The sequence below is a fragment of the Heterodontus francisci genome, chromosome 23, assembly GCF_036365525.1.
Source record: "Heterodontus francisci isolate sHetFra1 chromosome 23, sHetFra1.hap1, whole genome shotgun sequence".
Taxonomy (NCBI): Eukaryota; Metazoa; Chordata; class Chondrichthyes; order Heterodontiformes; family Heterodontidae; genus Heterodontus; species Heterodontus francisci.
Window position 1 is genome coordinate 16,162,311 of NC_090393.1, and position 13,510 is coordinate 16,175,820.

Below are 13,510 nucleotides of genomic sequence, written 5' to 3' on the forward strand. Positions count from 1 at the left end.
CAGATACTATTCATGGCACAGGAAATAATATCCTGCTGGCCTAACCACTGGTATGCCAAGTATTGATGAGAATATTTATTCATTTTCTCTCCCAGTACATTTACAGCTGACATTTATTTGTTTGTTGGTTGGTTTCTGTGCAGGGTTTGCAAGTGATGGTCATGACTTTATCCATGTTGAAGCAGGTCTAATTCTGCATGCACCATTCTCATTATCTACTCCTTCTCCCTCCAACCCCTCATTGGAGCTATACAGTTTAAGTAATAGCAATGACTAGAAAAGTACATTGAGCCCTTTGCTAATATCCTTGTGACTGGGGAGCTTCTAAGGACAGTTACAGCTTGGGATATATTTTCCCTTTAGATAATGCAGCACAATTAACTAAGACATTATATCTTACTGGTCTCCTTTCTTCAGTTTGTCACTAGCTGTTCTCGGCCACCACTCCTGGGCTTTGCCTATCTCAAACCTCCCTTCTCCATTCGTTGTGTGGAGGTGTCAGATGATCAGGTAAGTTTTATATTTTTATTTCCTTCTCGCCCCCGCCCCCCAACAACCCCAGTTATCTGATTGCCTGAAGATGCTGATTTATTCTGGGGTACAGTTCCCTAAGCAACTTCAGGCCCTCCTGTACCTTGCCTAAATGATCTGTCTTCATCTGTGAGCTCAGACGGTGAGTGTCGACAGACTTGCTCACCCATGCAAGGCACTACAGTCTAGCCCAATAATGCATGTGTGCCAGAGGTCATTGGATAGTGATCAGTAATGAGAGTCCTGGCTGATGTTTTCTTCCCTCGCCCAGGTGCACAAAGGTCAAAATTGTAGCAACACCCTGCTGCCACGTCAACTGAGATAACTTATTCAACAGAGCAGGCATTAAACATGGGACAGTAGGGCACAGTTTACATCAGGAGATGCATTTGCAGCCAATTTTCAAAAATGTCCTATTTCTGTATTGGAAGTCATGATTTAGGATTTAAGATATGTTTGTATTTCAGGACACTGGAGATACACTGGGCAGTGTGCTAAGGGGTTTCTTCACCATCCGCAAAAAGGAACCGGGTGGTCGGCTGCCAACCTCTTCCACCTGCTTCAACCTCCTGAAACTTCCCAACTACAGCAAGAAGAGCATCCTACGAGAGAAGCTCCACTATGCAATCAGTATGAACACTGGATTCGAGCTCTCCTAATCACCATGAAGAGGACATGGGTTTGCCTACACCTTTGTGCACATATGCAACTACACAGGACTGCTGTGGTCGAAGCATCCTTGTTGCTCTAAGAAATCAAATGATTCTCATCAACAGCTTGAATCATTTGGATATTAAGACCATGATGTGTTTCAGGGTACAGCTGAGTGGCCAAGGCTCTCGTCACCTGTTAGATTCATTTCCCTAAAGGGGCATAAGTATAAATCCACTGCCAATATAGACCTCTGAATGAATCAAATACAGTTGAACTGACCACCTCCTGTGTGAGGTATGGGCTGCTTGATTCAGGGTGTCCAAAGTCCAGCTTTATCTTGATTTACATTGCCCAATAACTAAGAGGATTCATTAACACTTCTCTCTCAAAAATGTATCCAGGATTACAAGGTTATAGATTCTTTTAAGGATACTGTGATGAAATGTTAGAGTTTCTACATTTTGCTAATTATACACCATCTTTCTTTCTTTCTTTTGGGCCTCCTTATCTCGAGAGACAATGGATACACCATCACAATGTAGAATATGTTGAAAATTACTTTAGCAGACATTCCTCAAAGGACAGGAGGTGAACATGTTATGAAAGCTGCAGTACCAGAGTTCATGTGTTGTTTGGTATGGTAGCTTTGGCAAAGTTGTTTCCATCTGGTTCCCTCCTTCCTCCACTATCAATTCACACAGTCATAGTATTGAGCCTGGTTCAGCTGATGTAATATGCCATTTATAATTGTAGAATGGGCAGAGAATCAATGCAAGTGATTACTGAACAAGCACCTGTTATTTCTGTCCCCCATTCCCTGGCTTGTTGATTCGTGGAGCTGCGACCTAATCTAAAAGAAAACTCAGAATTTTCCTCCTGCTCTTTCACTAACACTTGACCTCTAGTGTTAGCATTGAACTTTGGAACAAACACTACTATATTATGTCAGTTTTATTTTCCCTCAGTTTTTGCTAAATGAAGTCTGGATGAAGTGGGACTTTACAGAGAATGTTGGCAGGCCACTAAATCACAAGTAATTTCAATGGAGAGAGTTAGATTAACTCCAGGTTTATCATCTTCAACTAAACCCCAAGGTTGGATTTTGTTTTAAATTACCAGGCAGCATCCATTGTTTATGATTTGTAGTAAGTAGTGAATATTTAATGTAAAATAACCTTTTTTTAAAAGGAGCTTTGATGACGCAGGGAGTTTGACAACTGCGTGGTCCAGCATATCTCGGGAGATGAGACTTTGTGTAACAGCACATTATTTTGGATAGTAAGTTAGAAAAGTTTCCTATACAGTGCACTTCAGTAACTTATGACTAACCTATGTGAATTTCTTGGGCATTGATTGTATATTATATTTTAAGCAGGTTTATCCATTGATGCTATTAAAAAAAAAAGTTCCCCAACTTATTTTTTAATTCAGAATATCTGTCCCTGAGCCTCTGGATTTTAACAATGTGATGTACAGAGCATAAGTGGCAGCACCACGGGAATTAAAACCTGATTGGTCACAACACATGATCCACAATTCCAAAATCGTAGGTGAGGATTGGTTATTGTGGGAGGAAATGGTAATACAGTCTAGTTCCTAGATTTGGATTAACATTTCAAAATCTTTGTGCTTGCGTCCGAGGGTGAATTAGATTAGTAAACATAAGTCCATCGGATCCACTGGCTGGACTTTTCCTAGCCCCATCAAGGTGTCTTTGGAGGTGCTGGGCTTGGAAATTTAGAATGCAGCGTGTCGGATCAACTCGACGTGTTTCTGACTCGGCGAATTTCCCAGGGGCGGACTGAGAGTGGAATTGGCCGCCAGTTATCCAATTACGACAATTAAGGTCTCAATTAACGGCCATTTTCATGGAGACAAGTTTCCCAGTGTTCCCATAGGCTGCCCCTCTGTCAGGAACCTAGCAATGCATCGGAGGCAACTTCACAGTGGGAGGTCCGAGCTGCATAACAATTGAGGCCTTTTAATCATTGCTGGCAATGCTCAGGTCTCCGCATAAACAGAAGGCATGCCATTTCAGCCACAGGAGATTGATGTCTCTGCTACTGCTGTACCTGATGTAGTAGCAGCCGCTCCCCTCCTACTGAACGTATCTCCGTTCTGCCGCTGCTGACCTCTCAGCTGTGCCCACACTGTAAATGAGGGCGGCGACCATATTTACAGGCTGCACTGAATGCCACCTTCCAATCCTGGAACACAGCTGCCATTTCTATTAGGATGGGGCTCCCAGAGGCAGCTTCTTAATTAGCCGCCTCTGGGAAGATCATGTCTGGTGTACTGTCGCGGTCATTTCTGGGTTCCTGACCCTTAATTGACCCATTTTTGCAATCATGACCCACCCGGGAAAATTCTGGATGATGTTTCTTGCAATAGTAATTCACTGATCTGTTAGGGGTGAGTGAAATGAAACATGAATACACAGTATTAGTTTCTTTGAGTGGGAAGTTAGGAAACCTGCTAAACGTTTCTGTATGAAGCAAGTGCTGTGAAAACTTTGCATACCATGCTGATGTACTACTCCACTATAGCAAGAGTTGATGAAAATCTGCCAGCAGTGACATAAAATACAAATAGTGTTCCATCTTCTTGGCCTTGGACTTGGGAAGTGAATACTCATACTCAAAATTTAAACTTTAAATTTAAAGTTAGCCAATGTTTGTTTGGATTACAACTCTGGGATAAACCAAGTTGCTGTCTTCATCAAAAGGAGTAAGACCATACTGATAGTTAGTGACTGGTTTGGTTGCTGCCTAAAGTTTTGTAATGGTATGCAACAAATAACTAATGGGTGCAGTTAATTGGAGGAAGGATAGGATGAATTGAAACAGTACTGGGAGATTGACAGACTGTTGAGGTTAGGTAGCATTCCCTAAGTTTCACACTTACTGGACCATGGAATGATACAGTGCAGAAAGTGACCATTTGCCGCATCACTGGCATTTATTGCCCTTGAAGGTGATGGTGAGCCACCTTATTGAACTGCTGCAGTCCATGTGGTGAAGGTACTCCCATAGTGCTGTTAGGGACAGAGTTTCCTGCCACTTTATTTCCAAGCCAGGATGGTGTGACTTGAACAGGAATTTGGAGATGGTGTTCCCTTGCACCTGCCCTTGTCCATCAAGGTGGTAGAGTCACACCTTGGCAAGTTGTTGCAGTATATCATGTCGATAGTACAGATTGTAGCCACAATGTGCAGGTGGAAGAGGAAGTGAATGTTTAAGGTGGTGAATGGGATGTCAAGGGGGCTGCTTTGTCCTGGATGGTGCCAAACTACTTGAACGTTGTTGGAGCTGCACTTAATCAGGCAAGTGCAGAGTATTCCATCACACTCCTGACTTGTGGATGGTAGAAAGGTTCTGGGGATTCAGAAGGTTAGTCATTCGCTGCAGAATATCCAGCTTCTGCTCTGATCTTTGAGTTATCCAATTAGTCCCATTCCCCTGCTCTTTTATCGCCCCAGTCCTGTAAATTTCTCCCATCAAGTACTCATCTAATTCCCTTTTAAAAATTATTAGCCCAGATTTTGCAGGAGTAATGGCAAAACAGTCAGCATTCACCTTCATTACTCCTCTAAATGACTGACAACTTCTGGATTTCTGTGTTTAACTGCACGTGTACAGACTCCTGAAGTTGCTGTGATCCTGCACTCGTGTGCTGAGGTCACCCCAGAATCCAATTAATCACTGAACTACTGGGAACTTCCACTCTAACTGTTGCTGTAAAAGCCCTTGAAAAAGTTACATCTTGCTGCATGAAATGTTCAGAATTACTGCAGTGATTCATATGCTGGACATATGCTCCTTTTTGCGAGGAGCAGCTTTGACAGAACGAGGTGCGGAGCGAACTTACAGCTGAGCGGTCAATTTCAGTCTTTGACAGAACGAGGTGCGGAGCGAACTTACAGCTGAGCGGTCAATTTCAGTGCAAGTTACAAGTTAATCCCCTTTTGTTTCGGAGGACCAGGGGACTGCTGGGTAAGGGAAAACTATTTATTTGGGCAGTTTTAAAATCATTTTCTTTTTGCGAGGAGCAGCTTTGACAGAACGAGGTGCGGAGCGAATTTACAGCTGAGCGGTCAATTTCAGTGTAAGTTACAAGTTAATCCCCATTTGTTTCGGAGGACCAGGGGACTGCTGGGTAAGGGAAAACTATTTATTTGGGCAGTGGCAGTACCCGAGACACTACACGTGTAGTGTCTCCCACCCACCCTCCTCCTCACCAAAAAAAAGGACTCTGGTGTGTTGATAAGGTAAGCTTTTTATTTAAAAAGTTCAGTCCGTCGGATTGCTAAGCGAACAAGTTTTGACTTTTTTTGTTTGGTTTTTCAGTAGACTTGTTGGGAATCTAGAATAGTGGGAATGGAGGTAAAGGCAGTTGTATGTTCCTCCTGCAGAATGTGGGAAGTAAGGGTCGCCAAGAGTGTCCCTGCTGACTGCATCTGCGGGAAGTGCACCCAACTCCAGCTCCTCGCAGACCGCGTTAGGGAACTGGAGCTGGATGAACTTCGGATCATTCAGGAGGCGGAGGGGATTATTGACAGGAGTTATAGGGAGGCAGTCACACCTCAGGTAAAAGAAGTAGGTAGATGGGTTACCGTCAGGGGAAGGAGAGGGAACCGGCAGGCAGTGCAGGGATCCCCTGTGGCCGTTTCCCTCAACAACAGGTATACCGTTTTGGATACTGTTGCGGGGGACGACTTACCAGGGGTAAGCAATGGGGTGCAGGTCTCTGGCACAGAGTCTGTCCCTGTTGCTCAGAAGGGAAAGGGGAAGAGGAGCAGAGCATTAGTCATTGGGGACTCCATAGTTAGGGGAACAGATAGGAGGTTCTGTGGGAACGAGAGAGACTCACGGTTGGTGTGTTGCCTCCCAGGTGCCAGGGTACGTGATGTCTCGGATCCTTAAGGGGGAGGGGGAGCACCCCCAAGTCATGGTCCACATAGGCACCAACGACATAGGTAGGAAGAGAGATGGGGATTTAAGGCAGAAATTCAGGAAGCTAGGGTGGAAGCTTAGAGCGAGAACAACCAGAGTTGTTATCTCTGGGTTGTTGCCCGTGCCACGTGCTAGCGAAGAGGGGAATAGGGAAAGAGAGGAGTTGAACACGTGGCTGCAGGGATGGTGTAGGAGGGAGGGTTTTGGTTTCCTGGATAATTGGGGCTCTTTCTGGGGTAGGTGGGACCTCTACAAACAGGATGGTCTTCACCTGAACCAGAGGGGTACCAATATCCTGGGGGGGAGATTTGTTAGTGCTCTTCGGGGGGGTTTAAACTAAATCAGCAAGGGAATGGGAACCTAAATTGTAGTTCCAGTGTACAGGCTGTTGAGAGTAGTGAGGTAGGGGATAAGGTTACAGGGACTCAAGAGGGCACTGGCAAGCAAGAACTTGGTTTAAGGTGTGTCTACTTCAACGCCAGGAGCATCTGGAATAAGGTGGGTGAGCTTGCAGCATGGGTTGGTACCTGGGATCCTGATGTTGTGGCCATTTCGGAGACATGGGTAGAGCAGGGGCAGGAATGGATGTTGCAGGTTCCGGGATTTAGATGTTTCAGTAAGAACAGAGAAGAGGGTAAAAGAGGGGGGGGTGGCATTGTTAATCAAGGAAAGTATTACAGCGGCAGAAAGGACGTTTGAGGACTCGTCTACTGAGGTAGTATGGGCCGAGGTTAGAAACAGGAGAGGAGAGGTCACCCTGTTGGGAGTTTTCTATAGACCTCCGAATAGTTCCAGAGATGTAGAGGAAAGGATAGCGAAGATGATTCTCGACAGGAGCGAGAGTAACAGGGTAGTTGTTATGGGGGACTTTAACTTTCCAAATATTGACTGGAAATACTATAGTTCGAGTACTTTAGATGGGTCTGTTTTTGTCCAGTGTGTGCAGGAGGGTTTTCTGACACAGTATGTGGACAGGCCAACCAGGGGCGATGCCACATTGGATTTGGTACTGGGTAATGAACCCGGCCAGGTGTTCGATTTAGATGTAGGTGAGCACTTTGGCGATAGTGATCACAATTCGGTTAGGTTTACCTTAGCGATGGGCAGGGACAGGTATATACCGCAGGGCAAGAATTATAGCTGGGGGAAAGGAAATTATGACGCGATTAGGCAAGATTTAGGATGTGTAGGATGGGGAAGGAAACTGCAGGGGATGGGCACAAACAAAATGTAGAGCTTATTCAAGGAGCAGCTAATGCGTGTCCTTGATAAGTATGTACCTGTCAGGCAGGGAGGAAGTTGTCGAGCGAGGGAGCCGTGGTTTACTAAAGAAGTTGAAGCGCTTGTCAAGAGGAAGAAGGCGGCTTATGTTAGGATGAGACGTGAAGGCTCAGTTAGGGCGCTTGAGAGTTACAAGCTAGCCAGGAAGGATCTAAAGGGAGGGCTAAGAAGAGCAAGGAGAGGACACGAGAAGTCATTGGCGGATAGGATCAAAGAAAACCCTAAGGCTTTCTATAGGTATATCAGGAATAAAAGAATGACACAAGTTAGAACAGGGCCAATCAAGGATAGTAGTGGGAAGTTGTGTGTGGAATCAGAGGAGATAGGGGAAGCGTTAAATGAATATTTTTCGTCAGTATTTACAGTAGAGAAAGAAAATGTTGTCGAGGAGATTACTGAGATACAGCCTACTAGGCTAGATGGGATTGAGATTCACAAGGAGGAGGTGTTAGCAATTTTGGAAAGTGTGAAAATAGATAAGTCCCCTGGGCCGGATGGGATTTATCCTAGGATTCTCTGGGAAGCCAGGGAGGAGATTGCAGAGCCGTTGTTGTTGATCTTTATGTCGTCATTGTCGACAGGAGTAGTGCCGGAAGACTGGAGGATAGCAAATGTTGTCCCCTTGTTCAAGAAGGGGAGTAGAGACAGCCCTGGTAATTATAGACCTGTGAGCCTTACTTCAGTTGTGGGTAAAATGTTGGAAAAGGTTATAAGAGATAGGATTTATAATCATCTTGAAAAGAATAAGTTCATTTGCGGTTTTGTGAAAGGTAGATCGTGCCTCACAAACCTTATTGAGTTTTTCGAGAAGGTGACCAAACAGGTGGATGAGGTGTATATGGATTTCAGTAAGGCGTTTGATAAGGTTCCCCACGGTAGGCTATTGCAGAAAATACGGAAGTATGGGGTTGAAGGTGATTTAGAGCTTTGGATCAGAAATTGGCTAGCTGAAAGAAGACAGAGGGTGGTGGTTGATGGCAAATGTTCATCTTGGAGTTTAGTTACTAGTGGTGCACCGCAAGGTTCTGTTTTGGGGCCACTGCTGTTTGTCATTTTTATAAATGACCTGGGTGTAGAAGGGTGGGTTAGTAAATTTGCGGATGACACGAAGGTCGGTGGAGTTGTGGATAGTGTCGAAGGGTGTTGTAGGGTACAGAGGGACATAGATAGGCTGCAGAGCTGGGCTGAGAGATGGCAAATGGAGTTTAATGCGGAGAAGTGTGAGGTGATTCACTTTGGAAGGAGTAACAGCAATGCAGAGTACTGGGCTAATGGGAAGATTCTTGGTAGTGTAGATGAGCAGAGAGATCTTGGTATCCAGGTACATAAATCCCTGAAAGTTGCTACCCAGGTTAATAGGGCTGTTAAGAAGGTATATGGTGTGTTAGCTTTTATTAGTAGGGGGATCGAGTTTCGGAGCCACGAGGTCATGATGCAGCTGTACAAAACTCTGGTGAGGCCGCACCTTGAGTATTGCGTGCAGTTCTGGTCACCGCATTATAGGAAGGATGTGGAAGCTTTGGAAAGGGTGCAGAGGAGATCTACTAGGATGTTGCCTGGTATGGAGGGAAGGTCTTAGGAGGAAAGGCTGAGGGACTTGGGGTTGTTTTCGTTGGAGAGAAGGAGGAGAGGTGACTTAATAGAGACATACAAGATAATCAGAGGGTTAGATAGGGTGGATAGTGAGAGTCTTTTTCCTCGGATGATGATGGCAAACACGAGGGGACATAGCTTTAAGTTGAGGGGTGATAGATATAGGACAGATGTCAGAGGTAGTTTCTTTACTCAGAGAGTAGTAGGGGCGTGGAACGCCCTGCCTGCAACAGTAGTAGACTTGCCAACTTTAAGGGCATTTAAGTGGTCATTGGATAGACATATGGATGAAAATGGAATAGTGTAGGTCAGATGGTTTCACAGGTCGGCGCAACATCGAGGGCCGAAGGGCCTGTACTGCGCTGTAAAGTTCTAAAAAAATATATAATAGATTAATTTTAAGAAATGCCACATTTTTTAAAGTTAATTTACTTTAGCTTCTACGTATGTCCCAATCATTTTTCCACTAACTATAAAATTAAAAGCGAGGGGATTCAGTGGTTATTGCTGGTGCGATAACTTCAGTGTGAGTGGCCGTTTGCCCCACTTGCTAACACTGTTATTGAATGTCATGAGGTTCTTTGTGTTACCTTAAGCAACACAATGAGGTACGTGGATTCCAGTTTCTTGAAGATCTCTAGAAGGTTTATTAACAGCTAAAACTAATACAGAAAACTTATATACAGAATTTTTGTCCAAAGTGTTGCTGTGCAGTGACTATGGCTTCTAGTCACATGACTACATCCTGGTACTTAGCTCATTAGCATACTGAGTTCTTAAAGGGACATCATTCTTAGTGATCATACAACACTGAATACCTGAAGATCCCCCTGACTTGCTGCCAGTCAAACTGATGTCAGACATGGGGAACTTGTTACCAGAGATCATCACATTCCTGTGAGCAGCTTTCTTTGAGGTCAGCAAAATCCAGCCCATGACTGACTCTGCATCACAAAAACTTACCACATGAAAAAATTCTTATCTCCGCTCTGGTTCTTGACCCTTCTACCACTGGAAAAGTTCCTCATTTACTCTATCAAAACGAGAAATTAAACTACAAGATCTATTATACCCATAATATACATAACTATTGTATTAATCTAGGTACCTATATCTAGGAGGCGATGTGGTAATGGGTTAGGACATACAAATGCCCTGCTCAGCATTCATTTAACTTTGACTCCTGCAGATTGCTCACCAATAATGTAAATCAAGTATTCTGGTAAGGTCTTAAGTTTGTAGTTAATGTACCTTCTGTACTCTGACTTGCATACAATTAGAATCCTGCTCATCTGGGGCAATTTAAAGCTATTGCACAGAGATCTTTGTCCAATCCAATTTTATGAAATGAAAGAAATTCAAGCAATGGTCTTTGTTTTTCTCTTACATGGGAATAGGAGTAGGCCATTTAGATTATGATACAAACATGAGATGCAGCTAAAAATCAGTAAGACCTTTTGAGCACCACTTAAGACACAAAGGGTGGTAGAAGTCTGTAACACTCCTCCACCAATGAGGATTCAATTGTTAATTTTAAATCAAATTGATATGATCTTTGATTAACAAAAATCTTAAGATCATAAGAACTAGGAGCTGGAGTAGGCCGTCCGGCCCCTCGAGCCTGCTCCGCCATTCAATAAGATCATGGCTGATCTTTTCGTGGACTCAGATCCACTTACCCGCGCTCCCACCGTATCCCTTAATTCCTTTATTGTTCAAAAAGATATTTACCTTAGTTTTAAAGATGTTTACTGAAGAAGCGTCAACTACTTCACTGGGCAAGGAATTCCATAGATTAACAAGAAGTTCCTTCTTAATTCAGTCCTAAATCTGCTCCCTCTAATCTTGAGGCTATGCCCTCTTGTCCTAGCTTCACCTGCCAGTGGGAACATCCTCTCCACTTGTATCTTATCTATTCCCTTCATGATTTTATATGTTTCTATAAGATCCCCCCTCATTCTTCTGAACTCCAATGAATATAATCCCAATCTACTCAGTTTCTCCTCATAAGCCAACCCCCTCAACTCCGGAATCAATCTAGTGAACCTCCTCTGCACCCTCTCCAGTGCCAGTATATCCTTTCTCAAGTAAGGAGACCAAAACTGCACACCAGGTGCGGCCTCACCAGTACCTTATACAGCTGCAACATAACCTCTCTGCTTTTAAACTCAATTCCTTTAGCAATGAAGGACAAAATTCTATTTGCCTTCCTAATTACTTGCTGTACCTGCAGACCAACCTTCTGCGATTCATGCACAAGGACACCCAGGTCCCTCTGCATCGCAGCATGCTGCAACTTTTTACCATTCAAGTAATAATCCTTTTTACTGTTACTCCTACCGAAATGAATGACTTCACATTTATTAACATTGTATTCCATCTGCCAGTCCTTTGCCCACTCACTCAATGTATCTATGTTCCTCTGCAAGGTTTCACAGTCATCTGCACACTTTGCTCTGCCACTCATCTTAGTGTCATCTGCAAACTTTGACACCCTACACGTGGTCCCCAACTCCAAATCATCTATATAAATTGTAAATAATTGCGGACCCAACACCGATCCCTGAGGCACACCACTAGTGACTGATTGCCAACCAGAATAGCACTCATTTATCCCCACTCTCTGCTTCCTGTTAGTCAACCAATCCTCTATCCATGCTAATACTTTACCCCTAACGCCATGCATCCTTATCTTGTGCGGCACCTTGTCGAAGGCGTTTTGGAAATCTAGGTACACCACATCCACTGGGTCCCCATTGTCCACCTTGCTCGTAATGTCATCATAGAATTCCAAAAGATTTGTCAAGCATGACCTGCCCCTCATGAATCCATGCTGCGTCTGCCCAACGGGACAATTTCTATCGCGATGCCCTGCTATTTCTTCCTTGATAATAGACTCAAGCATCTTCCCCACTACAGAGGTTAAGCTAACTGGTCTATAATTCCCCATCCTTTGTCTACCTCCCTTTTTAAACAGTGGCATCACATCTGCTGGGACTACCCCAGAGTCCAGTGAATTTTGGAAAATTATCGCCAGTGCACCTGCTATCTCTCCCGCCATCTCTTTTAGTACCCTAGGATGCATTCCATCAGGGCCAGGAGACTTATCAATCCTTAGCTCCATTAGCTTGCCCAACACTACCTCTTCCGTAATAATGATTGTTTCCAGGTCCTCACCTACGTTCGTCTGTCAATTACTGGCATGTTATTAATGTCCTCCACTGTGAAGACCGATACAAAATACTTGTTCAATGCCTCGGCCATTTCATCATATCCCATAACTAAATTCCCCTTCTCATCCTCTAAAGGACCAACGTTTACTTTAGCCACTCTTTTTCGATCTGTCTTGATATTCTGTGCTAGTTTTTTCTCATGTTCTATCTTACTCTTTATAGCTCTTTTTGTAGCTTTCTGTTGACCTTTAAAGGGTTGGGGGCAAAGGCATTAGGTTACAGATCAGCCACTCTCAGTGAATGGCAAAACAGGTTGGAAGGGGTTAAACTGCCTATTCCTGTTATGTTCAACAAGATCACAGCTATAATAGAGAACTATAGCAAAAAAGGTAAAGAAAGCAATGGGAAAATTTGACAAATTCTAACAGTACAGCCAATTGATTTTTAAAACAAATGGCAGTCATTTTAACTAGTTCCACTGTACAACAGTGTCCATTCTGAGCAAATTAAAAATCAAGGGTAAATTTGTCTGATTTCTTCAAAACCATTTTTATTTAGAGCACAGGATTTTTTTAAAAATTCACTTCCAGCACAAGTCATTGGAAATTAAAGTCTTACACGATGAACTCAGTAACAAATGGAAACTAAAAGACGTCTCATGAAATACAATGGTTACTTAGCAACACTGATTACAACATTGTGGGAAATATCAGCAAAAATAAAAGCTAAACAGCATCTGAATGAAGAGCTTTCACTGAAATGTTAACTGGTTTCTTTCTTTCAGATGCAAATGGATCCAATGTATTTCCTAGCATTTTTGATTTTTAAACCAGATTGGGATTTGCAGACATCTGAGCCATCTTGTTGGAGCAAAAGTCTGATGTGCCCCAGATTGTCTTGAACAAAGAGCGATTCTTGCTGTTCTTGTCCTCTGGATGGTTATTCGTTGTGCAAAACAGGAAGGCAAAGAGAAATAACAGATTTTTGGGGAAAAGACTAAATTACAATATGTTTAATCTTTCTTTGCAGAAGACAGGAGTTATAATCTATTTTGTTAATGGATTGAAAGTTTCCTCAGTGCAGAGGTTTGGTGGTGTCATCCCAGTTCCTACTGGGCAAGAGCCTCAACTGAAAGCTAATTTGGGAAAAATTAGCACTGAACTGGCAATGCCCAAGAGGTCTCAAACACAACTAATGAGAGGACTAGAAATCTTTCACTGGTGAAGTAAGGAGCATTCTTCAGATGCTGGGGTTGGGGTCCCAACCTCAACATGCGGAAGTAGACAGTGACGAAAATGGAGAAATATTCTCCTCTTCAACCTTTTT

General features: G+C 43.5%; 1 protein-coding gene across 5 annotated transcripts in view; it reads left to right on the top strand.

The window, feature by feature from the left end:
- ube3b (ubiquitin protein ligase E3B) overlaps positions 1 to 2,592 on the top strand; it is a 64,937-nt gene extending 62,345 nt beyond the window's left edge. For all 5 annotated transcript variants that reach the window (XM_068054745.1, XM_068054749.1, XM_068054747.1 and 2 more), the window contains 2 exons: positions 418 to 510; positions 999 to 2,592. In XM_068054745.1, the coding sequence (XP_067910846.1) occupies positions 418 to 510; positions 999 to 1,190 (285 nt within the window). In that variant the 3' untranslated portion in view covers positions 1,191 to 2,592. The remainder of the gene's footprint in view (positions 1 to 417; positions 511 to 998) is intronic.
- The last annotated feature ends 10,918 nt before the right edge of the window (positions 2,593 to 13,510 follow it).